Source organism: Hyla sarda, chromosome 10, assembly GCF_029499605.1.
Source record: "Hyla sarda isolate aHylSar1 chromosome 10, aHylSar1.hap1, whole genome shotgun sequence".
Classification (NCBI taxonomy): domain Eukaryota; kingdom Metazoa; phylum Chordata; class Amphibia; order Anura; family Hylidae; genus Hyla; species Hyla sarda.
The window spans coordinates 140,510,721-140,536,124 of record NC_079198.1 but is presented as its reverse complement, the minus strand read 5'-3'; the positions used below and the strand labels follow the sequence as shown (position 1 = coordinate 140,536,124).

The 25,404-nt window shown below is 46.4% G+C and overlaps 1 protein-coding gene across 1 annotated transcript in view; it reads left to right on the top strand.

The window, feature by feature from the left end:
* The first annotated feature begins 1,038 nt into the window (after positions 1-1,038).
* ESPN (espin) overlaps positions 1,039-25,404 on the top strand; it is a 238,079-nt gene continuing 213,713 nt past the window's right edge. Inside the window, exon 1 of the mRNA XM_056541801.1 lies at positions 1,039-1,600. Within this exon, the coding sequence (XP_056397776.1) occupies positions 1,307-1,600 (294 nt within the window). The 5' untranslated portion in view covers positions 1,039-1,306. The remainder of the gene's footprint in view (positions 1,601-25,404) is intronic.

Sequence of the window (25,404 nt, the reverse complement as noted above, 5' to 3'; positions counted from 1 at the left end):
ACGCTGAATTCCTTTCTCCGCTGAAGAAATAAGGCTAGGTTCACACTACGGAATTTCCGCCTGCAATTCCGCTTTGAAATTGCAGGCAGAAATTCCGCTTGCAAAAATGCATAGTGTAGTGAATGGGTTTCCGTTCACAAATTCACACTTCGGAAATTTTGAAGCAGAATTTGTGAATGGAAAATCCGCTTGGAAATTTCCGCCTGAAGAATGCCGTTGCTCTTTCTTCAGGCGGAAATACTCGCGGAACACATTGCAGTTTATCGGAGACTGCAGTGTCCGCGCGGTCCTAGAACCGACTGATTCAGTCGGCGCTGGCCGCACTTGGAATCTCTGTGCGGAAATTTTCTGCCCGGAAATTCCGTAGTGTGAAACGAGCCTCACATGTTCATTCTTCAAGCGGAATCCGCGAGCAGAATCCAATAGAAGTCAATGGTAAAAAAAAAAAAAAAATTCTGCCCGACATCGTTTTCAAGCGGAATTCAGAAAAGTTGAATTAAATAACCTCCTCCTTCATTCCTTTTTATTTCTGCATGGAAATTCCGCTTGATGGATAAAATGACAGAAATTATTTCTACTGAATTCCTCAGTGTTATATACAACTATAAAGTTCTTATTATATTGTAGACTTAATTTAGGACTATAGAATAGACCAATGTTTCCCAACTTGTGTGCCTCCAGCTGTTGCAAAACTACAACTCCCAGCATGCCCAGACAGCCTTTGGCTGTCTGGGCATGCTGGGAGTTGTAGTTTTGCAACAGCTGGAGGCACCCAAGTTGGGAAACACTGGAGTAGACTCTTCCTATGTGAGTGAACAGCAGGTGGATGAAGAATGCTGAAGGATGAAGGGACGGATTACAATGGCTAAACTCATTTAGTCAGTCTGCTGTAGGGAAAGGAAGGAGGTGGAGGAGGAGCTGCGAGGGGAGAGGAGGCCGAGAGGTGCAGAGGGATGAATGTCCAGAAGAAGAGGAGGTCACAGCACAGTCAGACCCTCCACAGGTTTACCTAGGGGCCATGTGCCAAAGGCAGAACTCACCATGAAGAGACCCCCTCCTGGGACCCCAGCTCTCCTCTCCAGGTCTATGAGGACTTTATAGGACTGAGAATCTCCATCTGCAAATGTATCTGGACTTATGGGAGACCCCGGCAGACAACACTGAGGACACAAGGAAGGTTCCTTCTGGATAAAGACATTTGTGGAAGTGTTTTGTCCTTACTGTGTAGAGAGATCATCCAATGTGGCTGCCCCTCTGCCCCCTTGTGTGGTGCCCATAAAGGGGGCCCCTGACCAGAAGAAGCACCATGACCCTGGAGAGGATCCTGCAGGCTGCTCGGCAGGGGGATCTGGAGGCTCTGAGGACCCTCCATGCAGAAGGAAAGTTGCAGCCGGATCTGAAGGACCCTATGGGGGCTTCCATTGTCCACCACGCGGCTCGGGGAGGGAAAGTCGGGTGTCTGCGCTATTTAGTGGATGAGGTGCAATTGGAAGGGAACTGCAGGGCCCGGAATGGGGCGACACCAGCCCATGATGCGGCAGCTACAGGGAACCTGGTCTGTCTGCAATGGCTGCTCACACAGGGCGGATGTGACTTTGAGGTGGGTGAAATGTTCCCCACACCAGGGAAGCGCCTGTAACTTGTTACTTTGTATCTGTTTATGTTATTTGTTGTTTCTTTGTATTTATAAATATCGTTTCCTTCCCTGTTCTCTATGTTCTGCAGTCTGATGTGCAACTACTACAACTCTCAGTATCCCATGATATGCAGGACGCAAATATCTACAGTATTACCAGCTGAGGGCTAGAAATAGTAATATAGATAATATATATATATATATATATATATATATATATATATATATATATATATATAGCAGTACAGAGGCCATAATATACAATGAAAGTCTATGAGACAGTCCGAAAGTTAGAAATAGTATAAGGAATATAATTATGTCTCCCATAGAAGTTATCTATCTATCTCATATCTATCTCATATCTATCTTTCTATCATCTATCTATCTATCTATCTATCTATCTCATATCCATCTATCTCATATTCATCTATCTCATATCTATCTATCTCATATCTATCTATCTTTCTATCATCTATCTATCTATCTATCTATCTCATATCTATCTTTCTATCATCTATCTATCTATCTATCTATCTATCTCATATCCATCTATCTCATATTCATCTCATATCTTTCTATCATCTATCTATCTATCTCATATCTATCTATCTATCTATCTATCTCATATCTATCTATCTATCTATCTATCTGTCTGTCTATCTCATATCTATCTATCTCATATATATATATATATATATATATATATATATATCTCATATCTATCTATCTATCTATCTATCTCATATCTATCTATCTCATATCCATCTATCTATCTCATATCTATCTATCTATATATATATCTATCTATCTCATATCCATCTATCTCATATCTATCTATCTCATATCTATCTATCTATCTATCTATCTCATATCTATCTCATATCTATCTATCTCATATCTATCTATACATCCATCCATCCATCTACGTGACCCTTTGCTATGACCGCCCATGTTGACTGTTTACCTGCTCTGGATCTGTTTACCTTGTGGAACAATAGTTACAGTAACTCTTGGCAGGCGCAGGGTTAAGCCTCTTAATAATACATTGGATTCTCTCATCGTCTGCCAGCAGTGTGACACACCTGGGATAGGTAGAGGGGGATCTATATATAGCCTGCCAGGGACAACTTTATCCTCCGTGAGGATTGAGCTCCAAGTCAGGCGAGGGATGACAGCCCCTAAGACCCCAGATACCTAGACGGGCTTAGATACTGGTGGCTGTGATACAGTCCTAGTGGAGGATACAAAATAGTTCAATAGGTATTACAGCAGATTTAAAAACATGGATAATGTTCTGACACTTTTGTTACATATGAAGATACTTTAGGGCAGTGTTTCCTAATCAGCGTGCCTCCAGCTGTTGCAAAACTACAATGCCCTGAGAGTCGCATATTACTTTTAGTCTTCTTGAGGAGTTAAATATGCAGTCACTTGATCAATTTTATAGTACTATGCAATATTGATGTATTACGTCAGTGTTTCCCAAACAGGGTGCATCCAGCTGTTGCAAAACTACAATTCCCAGCATGCCCAGGTATGCTGAGAGTTGTAATTTTGTTACAGCTGGAGGCACCATGGTTGGGAAACAATGTTCCCCAAACTTGTGGCCCTCCAGCTGTTGCAAAACTACAACTTCCATCATGCCCTGACTGTTGAAGACTGCTGGGAGTTGTTGTCTTGCAACAGCTGGAGGCCCACTGCTTGGGAAACTGCTTTTGGGGATCCAACATTAATGCTTATTACTGGGATTATCTATAAGAACAAAAAGAATCATTCCACTTATGGATCCGCCGTGGCTGCGAGGCCGCTTATATAGGGGTTGACATCACCCCCCCCCCCCCGCTATACAAGTCTATGGGAGGGGGCGTGACGCCCCCTCCCATAGACTTGCATAGTGGGGGTGGGGCGTGATGTTACACGGAGCAGCGTCATGACGTCACGATACTCCGGCCCCGTGGTCGGCACCCGGCATTTTGTGAGCTGGCAGTGCGGCGTGCAGCTCAAAGAAGTGGGTGCCGTATGCAAGATTGCGGGGGTCCCCAGCGGTCAGACATCTTGCGGGGGTCCCCAGCGGTCAGATATTTTAAGGCCGGAGTACCCCTTTAAAGGAGATCTCCGGCAAAAAATTACTCATCCCCTATCCACAGGATAGAGGATAAGTAGCTGATCGCGGTAGGTCCGACCGCTGGGACCCCCGCGATTACTGGGACAGGAATGGACGCTCAGTAAGGAGCACGTGCTACAGCCGTCACGCGCTCCAATAATTTCTTTGGCAGCGCCGAAAAGACCCAAGTACAGCTCTAAGGCATCATTGGCGCTCCCACAGAAATGAATGAAGTCTGTGGTGTCTACCGGTAGATGACAAGCGCTCCTGACTGAGGGCTCCAGGGGTCGGACTTCCCGCATCTGCTACTAAGTAAATTTCGCCAGAGTGCTCCTTTAAGATTTCCCCCAGTGCTTGGGATTCTGCTGAAGTTATGGTCACCCATTTCATCCTCAGAACATTCAGATCTGCGGCTCCGGTTCTGTGTGTACGCGGTTATATCGATGACGTCCCCCATAGACTCACATCAATGCTATAACCAATCACTGGTCTTCAGTAAATACTTGGAGGTTGTTCACATTAAGGAAGCTCCGCACAGAAATACAGTAGTTCAAGTTACTTAGTTGGGACAATTTTTCAGGTGACTTTTGCTTCCTTTTTTTTTTTGCAGCAAAATGTATCATAATAGTCTCACGATGTGTGATAAATAATGCGCAAATGTGACAAAACACACAAAACAGCTTCACAACACCATTTTTTTTACACTGTAAGGGTAAGTTCAGACGAGCGGATCCACAGCGTATTTTACGCTGCGGATCTGCTGCCAAAGGACCGTTACAGGGTGCCTTTAGATGTGCCTGCTTGGAACAGCAATATGCCGCTGTGAGCCGACACACTGCGATGTGCGAGTCGCTATGCGCATGCTCAGTATACTTGCACATCGCGGCTGCTCTTGGCCTAGCTCAGGGAGCAGGTGGAGCGGCCGTGATGTGTGCGAGTACACCGCGCATGCGCATCAACTTGCACGTGGCAGCAGTGCGTCTGCTTGTAGTGGCGTAGTGCAGGAACATCTAAAGGCACCCTGTAGGGGTCCTTTGGTGGCGGATCTGCTGCGTAAAATACACTGTGGATCCGCTCATCCGAACGTACCCTAAGGGTCTATTCACACGTACAGTATTCTGCGCAGATTTGATGCGCAGGATTTGAAGCTGTGTTCAGTAAATTAGTTTACATTGAAATCCGCAGCAGAAAATCCTGAGCATCAAATCTGCGCAGAATACTGTACGTGTGAATAGACCCTAAAGCAGGTTTCTAGAGCACCAATTGCAATTTATTTTCACACTTTGCGGTGTAAAATTGCCCCTTTTTGATAATTCACAAAGGATAAATTAGTGACCACTGCATCCAAAAGTGTCTACCAAGACCAACTTTGAAAAAAAGCACATAGCAAATGGAATAAAACTAAAATGAAAAAAGAAAATGTGCCAAAAAAACAACACAAAAAACACCCCAAAACACACAGCATAGAGCAGAAAAAAGTAAAGAAAGAAAATGATAAATTCCTTTCAATGTGTTTCAAGGTGCAAACGATATTTTCCATAGACACGGACCTGAGAAAGAGGTCATTTTCACCGTGGAATACATTGTCCCAGCGAGTGATTTAAACTACTGTATTACTGTGCACCTTCTCCAAATACTTACTAAAGGCCAGTGATGGCTGCAGCAGTCACATGGGTCTATGGTCATATTTAGAGATGAGCGAACTTACAGTAAATTCGATTCGTCACGAACTTCTCAGCTCGGCGGTTGCTGACTTTTCCTGAATAAATTAGTTCAGCTTTCAGGTGCTCTGGTGGGCTGGAAAAGGTGGATACAGTCCTAGGAAAGAGTCTCCTAATACTGTATCCACCTTTTCCAGCCCACGGGAGCACCTGAAAGCTGAACTAATTTATGCAGGAAAAGTCAGCAACCGCCGAGCCGAGAAGTTTGTGACGAATCGAATTTACTGTAAGTTCGCTCATCTCTAGTCATATTGTCGATGGTTTGTTATTGATCTCCTAATAACACTGTCCCTCTCCAGTGTCTGGCTGTAAGACATCTGGCTGCAGCAGGAGCCTCCCCCCTCTGTTCTGTTTGTTTCTTTGAGCCTATGATGCCAAGTTATAATTTATTATTATTATTATTATTATTCTTTATTTTTCATTTTCATCATACAAAAGAATAGGGTAGTAGGGTATACAAAAGACCAATCACAAATCATAATATACAATCATAGTACACCAACTAGTATAATAATAAAATTACTACCCTTGGTCAATTTTACCCTACTCTCTACCCTTAACCCCCACCATCCCACAGAGAGGAGGAGAAAAAAATCAAAAAACACCTCTACATTAGTTCCAGGTACCAGTCTAGAAAGACAATGAATCTCCTATGATTGCGCAATCACCAGCTGACTGACAATTCTTCCAAATATTCACAAACTGGTTTAACCCCTTAAGGACTCAGGGTTTTTCCGTTTTTGCACTTTCGTTTTTTCCTCCTTACCTTTTAAAAATCATAACCCTTTCAATTTTCCACCTAAAAAGCCATATTATGGCTTATTTTTTGCGTCGCCAATTCTACTTTGCAGTGACATTAGTCATTTTACCCAAAAATGCACGGCGAAACGGAAAAAAAAATCATTGTGCAACAAAATCGAAAAAAAAACGCCATTTTGTAACTTTTGGGGGCTTTCGTTTCTACGCAGTGCATATTTCGGTAAAAATTACACCTTATCTTTATTCTGTAGGTCCATACGGTTAAAATGATACCCTACTTATATAGGTTTGATTTTGTCGCACTTCTGGAAAAAATCATAACTACATGCAGGAAAATTTATACGTTTAAAAATGTCATCTTCCGACCCCTATAACTTTTTTATTTTTCCACGTATGGGGTGGTATGAGGACTCATTTTTTGCGCCGTGATCTGAAGTTTTTATCGGTATGATTTTTGTTTTGATCGGACTTTTTGATCACTTTTTATTCATTTTTTAATGATATAAAAAGTGACCAAAATACGCTTTTTTGGACTTTGGAATTTTTTTGCGCGTACGCCATTGACCGTACGGCTTAATTAATGATATATTTTTATAGTTCGGACATTTACGCACGCGGCGATACCACATATGTTTATTTTTTATTTTTTTTACACTGTTTTATTTTTTTTATGGGAAAAGGGGGTGATTCAAACTTTTATTAGGGAAGGGGTTAAATGACCTTTATTAACACTTTTTTTTTACATTTTTTTTGCAGTGTTATAGGTCCCACTGATCTCTTATACTGATCATTGTTATCCCATAGGGACCTATAACACTGCACACACTGATCTCTTATACTGATCATTGTTATCCCATAGGGACCTATTACACTGCACACACTGATCATTGTTATCCCATAGGGACCTATAACACTGCACACACTGATCTCTCATGCTGATCACTGGCGTGCATTAACACGCCTGTGATCAGCAGTATCGGCGCTTGACTGCTCCTGCCTGGATCTCAGGCACGGAGCAGTCATTCGTCGATCGGACACCGGGGAGGCAGGTAAGAGCCCTCCCGGTGTCCGATCAGCTGTTCGGGACGCCGCGATTTCACCGCGGCGGTCCCGAACAGCCCGACTGAGCAGCCGGGTCACTTTCACTTTCACTTTAGAAGCGGCGGTCAGCTTTGACCGCCGCTTCTAAAGGGTTAATACCGCACATCGCCGCGATCGGCGATGTGTGGTATTAGCCGCGGGTCCCGGCCGTTGATTAGCGCCGGGACCGACGCGATATGATGCGGGATCGCGGCGCGATCCCGCTTCATATCGCGGGAGCCGGCGCAGGACGTAAATATACGTCCTGCGTCGTTAAGGGGTTAAAGGGGTACTCCGGTGCAAAACCTTTTTATTATTATTATTTTTTTAATCAACTGGTGTCAGAAAGTTAAACAGATTTGTAAATTACTTCTATTAAAAAATCTTAATCCTTCCAGTACTTATTAGCTGCTGAATACTACAGAGGAAATTATTTTCTTTTTGGAACAAAGAGCTCTCTGCTGACATCACGAGCATAGTGCTCTCTGGTGACATCTCTGTCCATTTTAAGAATTGTTCAGAGTAGGAGAAAATCCCCATAGCAAACATGCTGCTCTGGACAGTTTCTAAAATGGACAGAGATGTCAGCAGAGAGCTCTGTGTTCCAAAAAAGAAAAGAATTTCCTCTGTAGTATTCAGCAGCTAATAAGTACTGGAAGGATTAAGATTTTTTAATAGAAGTAATTTACAAATCTGTTTAACTTTCTGACACCAGTTGATTTAAAAAAGAAAAGTTTTCCACCAGAGTACCCCTTTAATCCCTTTTTTTTTAATTTATTTTTTGCCCCATACAATTCATACATTTTTTGGTGAGCTCCATCCAGGCTTCAATTTCCGGACCATTTGGCTCAAACCAGGAGCGGCCACCACCACCTTGGCCAAAGCTTAAAGGGAATGTCACCATTTTTTTTTTTTAACAAATACAATTATTCTATTAAGATAAAGCATTTCATTTATGTATTTAGTTTTAGGACACTGTAGCCTCTTTGTGGTGTGTCGCTTCACAACACCTACACAGATGCTTTATGGCAGGCACGGGGCATAAGAAAGTTAAAGGGGTACTATGCTGCTCAGCGTTTGAAACAAACTGTTCCGAACGCTGTAGAGCCGGCGCCGGGAGCTTGTGACATCATAGCCCCACCCCCTCATGATGTGACACTTTTTTTTTTTACACTTATGTCCCCTATGCATAGGCATAGCACTGATCAGTATTATCGGCCTTCCGATGTCCAACATTACTGGTGTGTTCCTAGCTGCTGATAGCAACCGGGACCTGTCGTGCATGATGTGAACACCGGTCATGTGCTCGCGTCTTGTACAGGACGTAAATGTACAGTGGGGCAAAAAAGTATTTAGTCAGCCACCAATTGTACAAGTTCTCCCACTTATACGGTGTCCATTTTAGGACAGCATCATCCGTCAGCTGTACCTCGCTCATCCTTCAGCCAAAACCTGCATCCCGCCTCCTCCCTCCTCCGTCAGGCAAAACCTTTGTCAACCTAAACTCTCTCATGCCTCAGACGAAAACGAAAGTGCTGAGTCAGCAGAGCAGAGCTTCGGCAGACCTGCTAGCACAGACAGTACCCAGCTTTTCCCGATTTCTGCAAAACAAACCTACGCTCTCAGCTTTTCCCCTATTCCTGCAAAACCTACAGTTATGTACTCAGCTTTTCCCCTATTCCTGCAAAACCTACAGTTATGTACTCAGCTTTTCCCGATTCCTGCAAAACCTACAGTTATGTACTCAGCTTTTCCCGATTCCTGCAAAACCTACAGTTATGTACTCAGCTTTTCCCGATTCTTGCAAAACCTACAGTTATGTACTCAGCTTTTCCCGATTCCTGCAAAACCTACAGTTATGTACTCAGCTGTAGGTTTTTCAGGAATTGGGAAAAGCTGAGTACATAACTGTAGGTTTTGCAGGAATCGGGAAAAGCTGAGTACATAGCTGTAGGTTTTTCAGGAACTGTAGGTTTTGCATGAATCGGGAAAAGCTGAGTACATAGCTGTAGGTTTTTTAGGAATTGGGAAAAGCTGAGTACATAGCTTTTCCCGATTCCTGAAAAACCTACAGCTATGTACTCTGCTTTTCCCGATTTCTGAAAAACCTACAGTTATGGACTCAACTTTTCCTGATTCCTGCAAAACCTACAGTTATGTACTCAGCTTTACTCGATCCCTGAAAAACCTAAAGTTATGTACTCAGCTTTTAACTATTCCTGATAAACCTACAGCTGAGTACATAACTTACGTTTTGCAGGAATAGGGGAAAAACTGAGAGCGTAGATTTGTTTTGCAGGAATTGGGAAAAGCTGGGTACATGAGAGGAGCGGGACTGCACACACCTACGCTCCCATCAACCAATCACAGTATCTGTGCTGGCAGCCAATCACACACTGTCTGTGCTAGCAGGTCTGCCGAAGCTCTGCTCTGCTGACTCAGCACTTTCATTTTCATCTGAGGTATGACAGACTTAAGGATGGCAAAGGTTTTGGCAACACCTGGCAGAGGAGGGAGGAGGCGGGAACGCCGTTTTGGCTGAAGGATGAGCGAGGTACAGCTTGACGGCTGATGCTGTCCTAAAATGGACCCCGTACACTTATAAAGATGAGAGGCTGTAATTTCCATCATAGGTTATAACCTCAACTATGAGAGACCTAATGGGGGGGAAAGAATACAGGAAATCACATTGTCTGATTTTTAATAAAATTATTTGGAAATTATGGTGGAAAACAAGTATTTGGTCACCTACAAGATTTATGGCTCTCACAGACCTGAAACTTCTTCTTTAAGAGTCTCCTCTGTCCTCCACTTGTTACCTGTATTAATGGCTCCTGTTTGAACTTGTTATCAGTATATAAGACACCTGTCCACAACCTCAAACAGTCACACTTCAAACTCCACTATGGGGAAGACCAAATAGCTGTCGAAGGACACCAGAAACAAAATTGTAGGCCGGCACCAGGCTGGGAAGACTGAATCTGCAATAGGCAAGCAGCTTGGTGTGAAGAAATCAACTGTGGGAGCAATTATTAGAAAATGGAAGACATACAAGACCACTGATAATCTCCCTCAATCTGGGGCTCCACGCAAGATCTCACCCCGTGGTGTCAAAATGATCACAAGAACGGTGAGCAAAAATCCCAGAACCACACACGCTGGGGGGGTAAAGTGAATGACCTGCAGAGAGCTGGGACCAAAGTAACAAAGGCTACCATCAGTAACACACTACACCGCCAGGGACTCAAATCATGTAGTGCCAGACGTGTCCCCCTGCTTAAGCCAGTACATGTCTGGGCCCGTCTGAAGTTTGCTAGAGAGCATTTGGATGATCCAGAAGAGGATTGGGAGAAGGTCATATGGTCAGAAACCAAAGTAGAACTTTTTGGTAAAAACTCAACTCATCGGGGGAGATTTATCAAAGCTGTCTATGTCCCGCATCAATATAGACCAAACTACAGAGGGTTAGGCTGGTCTGTTGTGCGCCTAATTTATCAAAAGTCGCATGGCTCTTGATAAATTCTGCACACGGACTTGTAAGTGTAGTTCATAATATAGTGTCTGTACCTGTGTTTCATGGTGGTCTTGGAATTCTGTGATTTTGCCCCAATATTTATTTTTAACAGTATACAAAATTACTCAGGTCTCAGGATTTCCCAGGTTGCAGTCCGTTGAGACGTGACATCACTAATCAGGTGTGCAAAGGGAGCCTGTCTGTGCTTCAATGGGTTGAGAGACCACTGGGTGGGAGAGAGGTAATTTTGCAGCTGGAGACACCCTGGTTAGAAAACACTGGTCTTTTGAATGGAATGCAGCTAATTTGTGTTTCAATGGGTGGGATGGCTGATGTGTGGGAGGGAGAAAAGTGTCCTCAAACTTAAAATAAGAACTATGGGATGTGTAGTTTGAGAACGAACTTCAACAGGAAATAGCCAGTTCACAAAATGATAGCCACAGTGTTATGATAATCTCACAACATAGCCATTTAGCCCCTAGACAAGCGCAGATCCTTCCTAAGCATGTCCATTACTATATGGCAGGTAAGTACTAAAGTCACCTTATGGTGGAGAACCCCTTTAACATACAATAACTTGATCCATTCCAGAGACTCCCCGCCCCCCCCCCCCCCCAATCCTATATATTCTCATGTCCTCCACAAATATTCCAGGATTTTTTTCTGCAGCCTTTGAGCCCATGATGCCAAGATATAATAGTCCCAAATGAAAAATTAGCATTCGGAGATCAATGGTAAACCAATACTTTATTGACATAAATGCAAAAGCAATACACAAGACCAGAATCACGGCCCAGAAGAAGCCTTGGAGCGAAACGTTGGGTGTTGGAGGGCTGCACGCTGCACTTTGTTGTCACCACCTGGTTATCATTGTGTTATAGATTTATATTCACATGTCTGCACTTCTCTCTTCCTAAGTATCGGTCAGTTCACATACCACTCGGATGCACTTTATTACTCTTGCTGCTATTTATTGGTACTTAGTGTTGGTTGGTTTGTATACAACCTTGATGCACTTTACTATTGCTGCTGTTATGGTATAAATTCCTTTTACAAGGTAGTAGTGTGTTTGGCATGCCCTCAATATATGTATTGCATGCTAGGGCTGGGCGGTATATACCGGTTCATACTGAATACCGACATTTTTGTGCTGCACGATATGAATTTTAACCCATACCGCAATACCGGTTTGGCCCCTCCCCCACGGGAATGAATGAATGAATTAGCCCAGCGCAGCGCTGTCCCCACATCGGGGAACTAAATCATATGTTGTCCGTGAGCGCTGTTCTGCCGCCCAATTAATTATCAGCCCAGCGCTGCACTGTTCTGCCCCCCCAATTAATTATCAGCCCAGCGCTGTCCCCATTGGGGTAAATACTCATATGTCACCTGCAAGCGCTGCCCTCCTCGTTCTCCTGTTTGTTGCGGCCGCCGGCGCTGACACTCTATACCAGTGGTCTTCAACCTGCAGCCATCCAGATGTTGCAAAACTACAACTCCCAGCATTCCCGGACAGCCGTTGGCTGTCCGGGCATGCTGGGAGTTGTAGTTTTGCAACATCTGAAGGTCAGCAGGTTGAAGACCACTGCTCTATACTGTGCGGTATCCCTATGCCCGGGCTGCAAAAAATAAACAAAATAAACTTTAACTCCCCTCCCGTTAGTCCGGTACCGGCCTTAGTGCGCTCAGCCTATCCCCAGCCGAGGCGGAACATCGCTGCGGCCGGTAATAGGCTGACGGCTGTCCGACAGTCCTGTCCCCAGTGTAAGACCGACGTAGGTGCGTTAGTTTATTTTGTTTACCTTTTGCAGCCCGGGCATAGGGATACCGCACAGTATAGAGTGTCAGCATCGGCGGCCGCAACAAACAGCACGAGGAGGGCAGTGCATGCGGGTGATATGTGAGGATTGTGATATGTGGGCTTATAATTAATTGTGGGGGGGGCAGAACAGCACAGTGCTGGGCTGATAATTAATTGTGGGGGGGGGCAGAACAGCACAGTGCTGGGCTGATAATTAATTGGGAAGGGGGCAGAACAGCGCAGCGCTGGGCTGATAATTAATTGGGGGGGGCAGAACAGTGCAGCGCTGGGCTGATAATTAATTGGGGGGGCAGAACAGCGCAGCGCTGGGCTGATAATTAATTGGGGGGGCAGAACAGTGCAGCGCTGGGCTGATAATTAATTGGGGGGTAGAACAGCGCAGCGCTGGGCTGATAATTAATTGGGGGGGCAGAACAGTGCAGCGCTGTGCTGATAATTAATTGGGGGGGCAGAACAGCGCAGCGCTGGGCTGATAATTAATTGGGGGGGCAGAGCAGCGCAGCGCTGGGCTGATAATTAATTGGGGGGGGCAGAACAGTGCAGCGCTGGGCTGATAATTAATTGTGGGGGCAGAACAGCGCAGCGCTGGGCTGATAATTAATTGGGGGGCAGAACAGCGCAGCGCTGGGCTGATAATTAATTGGGGGGGCAGAACAGTGCAGCGCTGGGCTGATAATTAATTGGGGGGCAGAACAGTGCAGCGCTGGGCTGATAATTAATTGGGGGGCAGAAAAGCGCAGCGCTGGGCTGATAATTAATTGGGGGGCAGAACAGCGCAGCGCTGGGCTGATAATTAATTGGGGGGGGGGGCAGAACAGTGCAGCGCTGGGCTGATAATTAATTGGGGGCAGAACAGTGCAGCGCTGGGCTGATAATTAATTGGGGGGCAGAACAGCGCAGCGCTGGGCTGATAATTAATTGGGGGGGCAGAACAGCACAGCGCTGGGCTGATAATTAATTGGGGGGGGGGCAGAACAGCGCAGCGCTGGGCTGATAATTAATTGGGGGGCAGAACAGTGCAGCGCTGGGCTGATAATTAATTGGGGGGGCAGAACAGTGCAGCGCTGGGCTGATAATTAACTGGGGGGGGGGTGGCAGAACAGTGCAGCGCTGGGCCGATAATTAATTGGGGGGGGGGCAGAACAGTGCAGCGCTGGGCTGATAATTAATTGGGGGGCAGAACAGTGCAGCGCTGGGCCGATAATTAATTGGGGGGGGGGGCAGAACAGCGCTGGGCTGATAATTAATTTGGGGGGGGGGGGGCAGAACAGTGCAGCGCTGGGCTGATAATTAATTGGGGGGGCAGAACAGCGCAGCGCTGGGCTGATAATTAATTGGGGGGGCAGAACAGCGCAGCGCTGGGCTGATAATTAAGGGGGGGGGCAGAACAGCGCAGCGCTGGGCTGATAATTAATTGGGGGGGGCAGAACAGCGCAGTGCTGGGCTGATAATTAATTGGGGGGGGGGGCAGAACAGTGCAGCGCTGGGCTGATAATTAATTGGGGGGGCAGAACAGTGCAGCGCTGGGCTGATAATTAATTGGGGGGGGGCAGAACAGTGCAGCGCTGGGCTGATAATTAATTGGGGGGGCAGAACAGTGCAGCGCTGGGCTGATAATTAATTGGGGGGGCAGAACAGCGCAGCGCTGGGCTGATAATTAATTGGGGGGGCAGAACAGCACAGCGCTGGGCTGATAATTAATTGGGGGGGGGGGGCAGAACAGCGCAGCGCTGGGCTGATAATTAATTGGGGGGCAGAACAGTGCAGCGCTGGGCTGATAATTAATTGGGGGGGCAGAACAGCGCAGCGCTGGGCTGATAATTAATTGGGGGGGCAGAACAGCGCAGCGCTGGGCTGATAATTAAGGGGGGGGGGCAGAACAGCGCAGCGCTGGGCTGATAATTAATTGGGGGGGGGCAGAACAGCGCAGTGCTGGGCTGATAATTAATTGGGGGGGGGGCAGAACAGTGCAGCGCTGGGCTGATAATTAATTGTGGGGGCAGAACAGCGCAGCGCTGGGCTGATAATTAATTGGGGGGGGCAGAACGGTGCAGCGCTGGGCTGATAATTAATTGGGGGGGGCAGAACAGTGCAGCGCTGGGCTGATAATTAATTGGGGGGGCAGAACAGCGCAGCGCTGGGCTGATAATTAATTGGGGGGCAGAACAGCGCAGCGCTGGGCTGATAATTAATTGGGGGGGCAGAACAGCGCAGCGCTGGGCTGATAATTAATTGGGGGGGCAGAACAGTGCAGCGCTGGGCTGATAATTAATTGGGGGGGCAGAACAGTGCAGCGCTGGGCTGATAATTAATTGTGGGGGCAGAACAGCGCAGCGCTGGGCTGATAATTAATTGGGGGGGCAGAACAGCGCAGCGCTGGGCTGATAATTAATTGGGGGGCAGAACAGTGCAGCGCTGGGCTGATAATTAATTGGGGGGGGGGGGCAGAACAGCGCAGCGCTGGGCTGATAATTAATTGGGGGGCAGAACAGCGCAGCGCTGGGCTGATAATTAATTGGGGGGGCAGAACAGCGCAGCGCTGGGTTGATAATTAATTGGGGGGGCAGAACAGTGCAGCGCTGGGCTGATAATTAATTGGGGGGGGGGGCAGAACAGCGCAGCGCTGGGCTGATAATTAATTGGGGGGGGGGGCAGAACAGCGCAGCGCTGGGCTGATAATTAATTTGGGGGGAGGGGAGGAGGAGAAAATACCATTATATACCGTGGAACCGCCAGAAGGTACAAAAGTACTATGATACACACATTTGGTCATACCGCGCAGCCCAATTGCATGCCGTTTAGTTATGTGCAGAGCGCCATTTCTGTCACATTCCACCAATAGCACTTTCCATTTTATGTGATTTTTATCCTCTGGTCTTGTGTATTGTTTTTGCATTTATGTCAATAAAGTATTGTTTTACCATTGATCTCTGTACGCTAATTTTTCGTTTGGGAGCTTATACAGTCTTGGCGTAGATCAGTTACGCATGGGAAGTCTCTTGTTTCTTCCCAAGTTATAATACTGTGTCATTCGCTTCTATTACCTCCGTGCGTTGCTTTGTCCCGTTTTCGTGCACACAACCCACACCTAGAAGGGCTGTAATATGAGGTTTTTCTATTTTCCTGTTATTTATGACCTTTCCCAGCATTCCATGCGTCCAGAGACAATATGTCATAAGTCACATGGTCTTCAGGGGGAGCGGCAATGCTGCAGTGGGAGATTGCATTACTACAGTAAATCCCTTCCACCCTGCTATCCCCCACCCACTGCAGCATAGCCACACCCCCTGGAGACCATGTGACTTATGACATATTGTCTCTGGCCTCATAGAATAGAATTGGGATCCAGCTGCTGGAACCCCCAGTGATCTCTGGCGCAGCCCCCCAGTCGTCCAGTGCACGGAGCAAACTTCGCCCCATGCCGGATGAAGAGTGACCACAGCCGTCATGCCCTATTCATGTCTATGGGAGGAGGCGTGACAGCTTTGTACTAGCCATCACGCCCCCCTGCCATAGACATGAATAGAGGGGGCTGGGCAGGACTTCACAAACACCGAAGCTCCAAGCCTCCATGTTTAGAACGATGCAGTTCCAACCCGGAGATTGCGGGAGCGGGAGCGGTGGGGGCATGGGGGGGGAGGGGGGGGTCAGGGTTTTGGGGGTACGGGTGACCCAGTGGCCGGACCCCCGCGATCAGACAGTAAGAGGTACCCCTTTTACTCTCTGACTTCAAGCAATTCACAAAGCTGTATAGTTGCATTTATGTACTAAAGCCCAAAGCTCCAGGTGTCTGCTACTTGATTTGTAGTTACATAACCTCATTTTTTTCTAGGCACATACACATCATCCTCAATCATATTGGTGGCGCACACAGAAATTGGAGCTGTGGTCAAGGGTTCACCATAGATAAAATCAAAAACAGGATAATTCCGCAGCACACAGAGTAAAGTGCAAAAAAGTGGTGGTTTATTCCATATTAAAAAGTGTTTTCACAGCACTGTGCACTTTACTCTGTGTGCTGCGGAATTATCCTGTTTTTGATTCTATCTATCTCATATCTATCTATCTATCTATCTATCTCATATCTATCTATTTATATATCTCATATCTATCTATCTCATATCTATCTATCTATCTATCTATCTCATATCTATCTATCTCATATCTATCTCATATCCATCTATCTATCTCATATCTATCTATCTATCTCATATTTATCTATCTATCTCATATCTATCTCTCATATCTATCTATCTCATATCTATCTATCTATCTCATATCTATCTATCTATCTATCTATCTATCTATCTATCTCTCATATCTATCTATCTCATATCTATCTATCTTATATCTACATTCGTGGCCATAAATGTTGGCACCCCTGAAATGTTTCTATACAATGAAGTATTCCTCACAGGAAAGGATTGCAGTAACACAGGTTTTGCTATACACATATTTATTCCCTTTGTGTGTATTGGAACTAAACCAAAAAAGGAGGAAAAAAGCAAATTGGACATAAAACTCGAAAAACGGGCTGGACAAAAATATTGGCACCCTTAAGTTAATATTTGGTTGCACACCCTTTGGAAAAAATAAGTGAAATCAGTGTCTTCCTATAACCATCAATAAGCTTCTTGCACCTCTCAGCCGGAATGTTGGAGCACTCTTCCTATAACCATCAATAAGCTTCTTACACCTCTCAGCCAGAATGTTGGACCACTCTTCCTATAACCATCAATAAGCTTCTTACACCTCTCATACGGAATGTTGGAGCACTCTTCCTATAACCATCAATAAGCTTCTTACACCTCTCAGCCGGAATGTTGGACCACTCTTCCTATAACCATCAATAAGCTTCTTACACCTCTCAGCCGGAATGTTGGACTACTCTTCCTATAACCATCAATAAGCTTCTTACACCTCTCAGCCGGAATGTTGGACCACTCTTCCTATAAGCATCAATAAGCTTCTTACACCTCTCAGCCGGAATGTTGGACCACTCTTCCTATAACCATCAATAAGCTTCTTACACCTCTCAGCCGGAATGTTGGACCACTCTTCCTATAACCATCAATAAGCTTCTTACACCTCTCAGCCGGAATGTTGGACCACTCTTCCTATAACCATCAATAAGCTTCTTACACCTCTCAGCCGGAATGTTGGACCTCTCTTCCTTTACAAATTGCTCCAGGTCTCTTATTGGACGGCGCCTTTTCCCAACAGTAATTATAAGATCTCTCCACAGGTGATCAATGGGATTTAGATCTGGACTCATTGCTGACACTTCAGAACTCTCCAGAGCTTTGTTGTCATCCATTTCTGGGGCTTTTTGGCGTATGTTTGGGGTCATTGTCCTGCTGGAAGACCCAAGATCTCCTCCATAGTGAGGTCCTCCTGGGTCTCCTCCATAGTGGGGTCCTCCTGGGTCTCCTCCATAGTGGGGTCCTCCTGGGTCTCCTCCATAGTGGGGTCCTCCTGGGTCTCCTCCATAGTGGGGTCCTCCTGGGTCTCCTCCATAGTGGGGTCCTCCTGGGTCTCCTCCATAGTGGGGTCCTCCTGGGTCTCCTCCATAGTGGGGTCCTCCTGGGTCTCCTCCATAGTGGGGTCCTCCTGGGTCTCCTCCATAGTGGGGTCCTCCTGGGTCTCCTCCAAAGTGGGGTCCTCCTGGGTCTCCTCCATAGTGGGGTCCTCCTGGGTCTCCTCCATAGTGGGGTCCTCCTGGGTCTCCTCCATAGTGGGGTCCTCTCGGGTCTCCTCCATAGTGGAGTCCTCCTGGGTCTCCTCCATAGTGGGGTCCTCCTGGGTCTCCTCCATAGTGGGGTCCTCCTGGGTCTCCTCCATAGTGGGGTCCTCCTGGGTCTCCTCCATAGTGGGGTCCTCCTGGGTCTCCTCCATAGTGGGGTCCTCCTGGGTCTCCTCCATAGTGGGGTCCTCCTGGGTCTCCTCCATAGTGGGGTCCTCCTGGGTCTCCTCCATAGTGGGGTCCTCCTGGGTCTCCTCCATAGTGGGGTCCTCCTGGGTCTCCTCCATAGTGGGGTCCTCTCGGGTCTCCTCCATAGTGGGGTCCTCCTGGGTCTCCTCCTTAGTGGGGTCCTCCTGGGTCTCCTCCTTAGTGGGGTCCTCCTGGGTCTCCTACATAGTGGGGTCCTCCTGGGTCTCCTCCATAGTGGGGTCCTCCTGGATCTCCTCCATAGTGGGGTCCTCCTGGGTCTCCTCCATAGTGGGGTTCTCCTGGGTCTCCTCCATAGTGGGGTCCTCCTGGGTCTCCTCCATAGTGGGGTCCTCCTGGGTCTCCTCCATAGTGGGGTCCTCCTGGGTCTCCTCCATAGTGGGGTCCTCCTGGGTCTCCTCCAAAGTGGGGTCCTCCTGGGTCTCCTCCATAGTGGGGTCCTCCTGGGTCTCCTCCATAGTGGGGTCCTCTCGGGTCTCCTCCATAGTGGGGTCCTCCTGGGTCTCCTCCTTAGTGGGGTCCTCCTGGGTCTCCTCCATAGTGGGGTCCTCCTGGGTCTCCTCCATAGTGGGGTCCTCCTGGGTCTCCTCCATAGTGGGGTCCTCCTGGGTCTCCTCCATAGTGGGGTCCTCCTGGGTCTCCTCCATAGTGGGGTCCTCCCGGGTCTCCTCCATAGTGTTTCATTTCATTTAAATGTTGACGGATAGTTCGCACTGACACTGATGCTCCCTGAGCCTGCAGGACAGCTTGAATATCTGTGGAACTTGTTTGGGGCTGCTTATCCACCATCCGGACTATCCTGCGTTGACACCTTTCATAAATTTTTCTCTTCCGTCCACGCCCAGGGAGATTACCTACAGGTCCATGGGGTTGTAAACTTCTTGATAATGTTGCGCACTGTGGACAAAGACAAATCTAGATCTCTGGAGATGGACTTGTAACCTGAGATTGTGGATATTTTTCCACAATTTTGGTTCCCAAGTCCTCAGACAGTTCTCTTCTCCTCTTTCTGTTGTCCATGCTTAGTGTGGCACACACAGACACACAATGCAAAGACTAAGTGAACTTCTCTCCTTTTTATCTGCTTTCAGGTGTGATTTTTATATTGCCCACACCTGTTACTTGCCCCAGGTGAGTATAAAGGAACATCACATGCTTGAAATAATCTTATTCATCCACAATTTTGAAAGGTGCCAATAATTGTGTCCAGCCCATTTTTGGAGTTTGGTGACATTATGTCCAATTTGCTTTTTTCCTCCTTTTTTGGTTTAGTTCCAATTCACACAAAGGGAATAAACATGTGTATAGCAAAACCTGTGTTACTGCAATCCTTTCCTGTGAGAAATACTTCATTTTCATGAAAAATGTTAGGGGTGCCAACATTTACGGCCATGACTGTATATATTTAGCTCATATCCATCTATCTATCTCATATCTATCTATCTATCTCATATCTATCTATCTATCTCATATCTATCTATCTCATATCTATCTATCTCATATCTATCTCATATCTATCTATCTCATATCTATCTCATATCTATCTCATATCTATCTATCTATCTCATATCTATCTATCTATCTCATATCTATCTATCTCATATCTATCTCATATCTATCTCATATCTATCTATCTATCTATCTAAACAAACAAACAAGGATAAGCACATACTGATACCAAACTACTACTGTGCTGAATATACATAAACAGGAGAATACAGCAGCACACTGCTAGCACAAAAATACAGATAAAACATGAAATGCTATACCGCTATAGTGCAAAAAATGAAAAAGTGAGGTACTTAGCTCACAATTTGGCAGCCAAATAGTTTGGACCATCCCACCACGATACGTGACCTCATTGGGACGGACCCTACACTGTGAATATGCCTCTGTGTAATCAGTTTAACAGGCATAACATTTAACATGCCTGTTAAACTGATCACACACAGGCATATTCACAGTGTAGGGTCCGTCCCAATGAGGCCACCTTACCATGGTGGGATGGTCCAAACTATTTGGCCGCTTTTTCATTTTTTGCACTATAGCGGTATAGCATTTCATGTTTTATCTGTATCTTTGTGCTAGCAGTGTGCTGCTGTATTCTCCTGTTTATATCTATCTATCTCATATCTATCTATCTCATATCTATCTATCTCATATATATCTATTTATCTATCTATCTATCTAATATCTATATATCTATCTCATATCTATCTATCTAATAACTACTTATCTATCTATCTAATATCTATCTATCCCATATCTATCTATCTCTCTATCTATCTGTGGTGGGCCAGTACGGGGGCCTCCCTTATATCTGTCCCCCATGTAAATATGTTTCTAATGTATTATACCATGTAATGTGTTCAGAAAGCGTTGTCACTTTAACACTGTTTACCATGTGATCATTACCCTGGAGGTACCAGTGATCAGGTGATCCCAGGGGTGTCCTATGTGCTCCCTGCTGGTCTCCCCCATATAAGCCCTGGTGGAGCTTCTCTCTCTTTCCTTACAAGTCTTTGCTGAGGTCGGGTCCTAGAGAGTCCGGAGTCAGCGGAGCCTCCAGTCCAGTCTGCAGCCACAAGTCACCACAGTCTCAGTATTGTCATCAGTCAAGTCAGTCACAGTCATCATTTGTCAAGTCAGCGTGGCCTGCATTAAATTGACCCCATGTACTACAAGTCCCAGCAAGCCCTTAAGTTCTCTGCTAGAGATGAGCGATCTTACAGTGATTCGATTCGTCACAAACTTCTCGGCTCGGCAGTTGAGGACTTTATCCTGCATAAATTAGTTCATCTTTCAGGTGCTCTGGTGGCTGGAAAAGGTGGATACATTCCTAGGAAAGTCTCCAACCACCGGAGCACCGGAAAGATGAACTCATTTATACAGGATAAAGTCAGCAACCGCCGAGCCGCGAGGTTCGTGACGGATCGAATCACTGTTCGCTCATCTCTATCTCTGTGTCACTGGTCACCTCCGTGGGACCCTCAGTAAAGCTACCATTGTCCGTAACCTGGCGTCTGCGTGATTATTGCCCCCGTGCCTAGCCCAGTAATTATATTAGAGCTGTCGGCGTCACATTGCTGCACCCGCTGTGTTCCTAGCAGTGTCATGTAAGTTACTGCAGGTCAACGACTTCTGTACGGTCCAAAATGAGGAACGTGGTCTGTACCAATCCCAGGATCATCTATTGTTAACCATAGTGAAGAGGGTTAACAATTCATTGTACAGCTGAATGGTTGATTTGGTCACATGTCGTCTCCTATCCAATTAATACAAGAATAAGTCCCAAGACAAACCCTCCCTCCTGGGAAAAGAGATGGATCTAAACCAGTTCTACATTAGTCAGGCCTCTGCCAGAGTCACACATGAGTTTACTCCCATCATAGCTAGGCCTATCTCCATACAGACCATATATGTACCTTTATATGCGGTCCTGAAGTATAGTCCTAGCACATGCTGCAAGGATACATTTCTCTACATTGCCTTCACCTTCAGGAGGAGAGTATTTGCGTGAAAGGTGATGTTGTACAAGGACCTTTCTGCCTTTCACTGATCTATTTTAGACCAATGGTTGGGTCAGCGCCATCGTGTCTGCGAAGTCAGGGAGGTCTTCTCTGGATCGGCCTTTTTGAGTAAAGCCTTTCGAAACACATTGGGGGAGATTTATCAAAACCTGTGCAGAGGAAAAGTTGCCCAGTTGCCCTTAGCAACCAATCAGATCACTTCTTCCATTTTGCAGAGGCCTTGTTAAAAATGAAAGAAGCGATCTGATTGGTTGCTATGGGCAACTGGGCAACTTTTCCTCTGGACAGGTTTTGATAAATCTCCCCCATGGTTCTTCTTCCCCTTTCTGAGGGTCGCATCACAGATTAAACCTTGTCTATTAGTTTTGGTAATTTGGACCTGTAAATCTCAGCGCACATATATATATATATATACAGAAGTCACAGGCCCTGATTTACTAAGAGTGTTGTGTAGTTTTCTTTGTGGGTTTTAAAGGGGTTGTGCGCTGCCCTGCAGTTCGGGGTTGTACGCTCACAGCGTCCGGAAGTTCATTACTCCAAACGCTGTGTGCGGGCTTCCGTGTTCCCTCAACGAAAGACTTTGGTAGAGGGGGCGGGCGTGACGTCACGAGGGGGCCGGGCGGCCGCGAACACGGAAGCCCGCACACAGCGTTCGGAGTAATGAACTTCCAGACGCTGTGAGCGGAGCTCCGAACTGCAGGGCAGCGCACAACCCCTTTAATTCCCTACAATTTTTTTTCTACAGTATTTACTAAGGTTTCCCTACATTTAAATGTTCTGATCTGTAGGATTTTCCTCAGCTCAAATCCACCACATTTTCTGTGAAAATGTCGGGAACACGCCCCTTTTCATCAGCCACACCCCTTTTCTCATCAGCCACACCCCCTTTTCGGGTTTCTCAGTAAAATAAAGAGTTAGGCTGGGTTCACACCATGGTTCCTGTATATGGCTGGGAGGAGGGGGCGGGGCCTAATTGCGGTGCCCGCACTCAGCCGTATTCGGGAACCGTATTCAATGCATGTCTATGAGCCGACCGGAGTGAACCGCAGTTCCCGAATACGGCTGAGTGCGGGCACCGCGATTAAGCCCCGCCCCCTCCTCCCAGCCGTATACGGGAACCGTATTTAACAAAACGTGGTGTGAATCCAGCCTTAGTCGGTTTTTCATTTCTGGCGCACAGCCCGACAAAATATGTTTACAATAGTAAATCGGCTTCAAGTTTCCCAAAAGTCATCTAAGCCTCTATAGAAGCTCTACAAGGGACAGTGACCAATTCTATATTCTCTAGAGAAATAAAAATGTTTTCAAATGAGTTGGTGTCAGAAAGTTCTACAGATTTGTAAATTACTTCTATAGAAAAAAATCTTACCGTAATCCTTCCAGTACTTATCAGCTGCTTTATGCTCCACAGGAAGTTGTGTAGTTCTTTCCAGTCTGACCACAGTGCTCTCTGCTGCCACCTCTGTCCATGTCAGAAACTGTCCAGAGCAGGAGAGGTTTGCTATGGGGATTTGTTCCTGCTCTGGACAGTTCCTGACATGGACAGAGGTGGCAGCAGAGAGCACTGTGGTCAGACTGGAAAGAACTACACAACTTCCTGTGGAGCATACCGCAGCTGATAAGTACTGGAAGGATTAAGAATTTTATATAGAAGTAATTTACAAATCTGTAGAACTTTCAGGCACCGGTTGATTTGAAAACAATTATTTTCTTTCAGAGTACCCCTTTAAGTCGTAGTATTTAAAACCCTGCAGGGTTTCTGCTAATGGGAATGGTGTTCCTGCTGTGGAAAAGTGTAGGAACTCAGTTCCCATGCATTCCGGAAGTACTTGAGCTCCGGTTTTGCATCATCTGGAGGGCTTTAGTTTGGAGACCACTGGTGTAGGTCAGTGGTCTGCAAACTATTGTCCTCCAGCTGTTGCAAAACTACAACTCCCAGCATGCCCGGACAGCCGTTGGCTGTCCGGGCATGCTGGGAGCTGTAGTTTTGCAACAGCTGGATAGCCAAATGCTATGGTTTCTAAACTGTGGATCTGCAGCTGTTTTAAAACTACAACTCCCAGCATGCCATGCAGGGAGTTGAAGTTTTGCAACCTCTGGAGGGCTTTTAGTTTGGAGACCACTGGTATAGGTCAGTGATCTGCAAACTATTGTCCTCCAGCTGTTGCAAAACCACAACTCCCAGCATGACTACACAGCCAATTGCTGACTGGGCATGCTGGGAGTTGTAGTTTAGCATCAGCTGGAGGGCCTTAATTTGGAGACCACTGGTATAGGTCAGTGGTCTGCTAACTATTGTCCTCCAGCTGTTGCAAAACTACAACTCCCAGCATGTCCGGGCATGCTGGGAGCTGTAGTTTTGCAACAGCTGGATAGCCAAATGCTAGGGCAGTGGTCTCTAAACTGTGGACCTGCAGCTGTTTCAAAACTGCAACTCCCAGCATGCCAAGCAAGGAATTGTAGTTTTGCAACCTCTGGAGGGCCACAGTTTGGAGACCACTGGTAAAGCGTAGTCGTCAGTGATAGAGAATTTGACCCATCAGATGTTTTTGGAAATGATCTCTTTAGGCTTTGTTCAAATGACCGAATTTCCAAACAGAATCCGGCAGAAAAATGAAGCTTGTAAATTCCATTGCAGCAGAGTCATTTTGTTTTTAATGGGATTCTGCTGCACCGAGCACATAGCAGAAATTCAGTGGCAGAAACATCTGCCGCGGAAATCCCGATTCTGACCTCTACAGAAAAGTCTATTCTGCTCAGAAATGCATTGCCGTCTATGGAGACAGTGCTTCCTCGAGCGGTCCTAGCACCCGCAAACATTCCACAGTGTGAACATGGCCTTAGCGGGGTCCATGGCCTTAGCGGGGTCCATGGCCTTAGCGGGGTCCATGGCCTTAGCGGGGTCCATGGCCTGAGCGGGGTCCGGGGCTGCCGGCCATTGTGCAGGATTCTGCCTGAGACACAACACAATGGATGCAAATGAGCGGCTAATCGGCTTTCCACAATGTGGGATGGAGAAAGCATGTGATCATGTGATCTGCTTAGAGCCTAAAAGCATTACAGGTAATTTGTGTAAAAAAGCGATGAAGTGCGAGAGAGACAGCGGATTACCAGCAGGACGGCGCGGCGCTAAAGGTGCCGCAGAAACAGTTCTTAGCGGCAGCGCTCTGTACATTGTGGCCTTATATAAGGTTAATGCGACCAAGGACCAATATAATCCCTGATGTGAACAAAATAAAAGCTGAATCCTGATTGGTTGCTCCAGGCGATAGCGCTGAGACCTGTCTT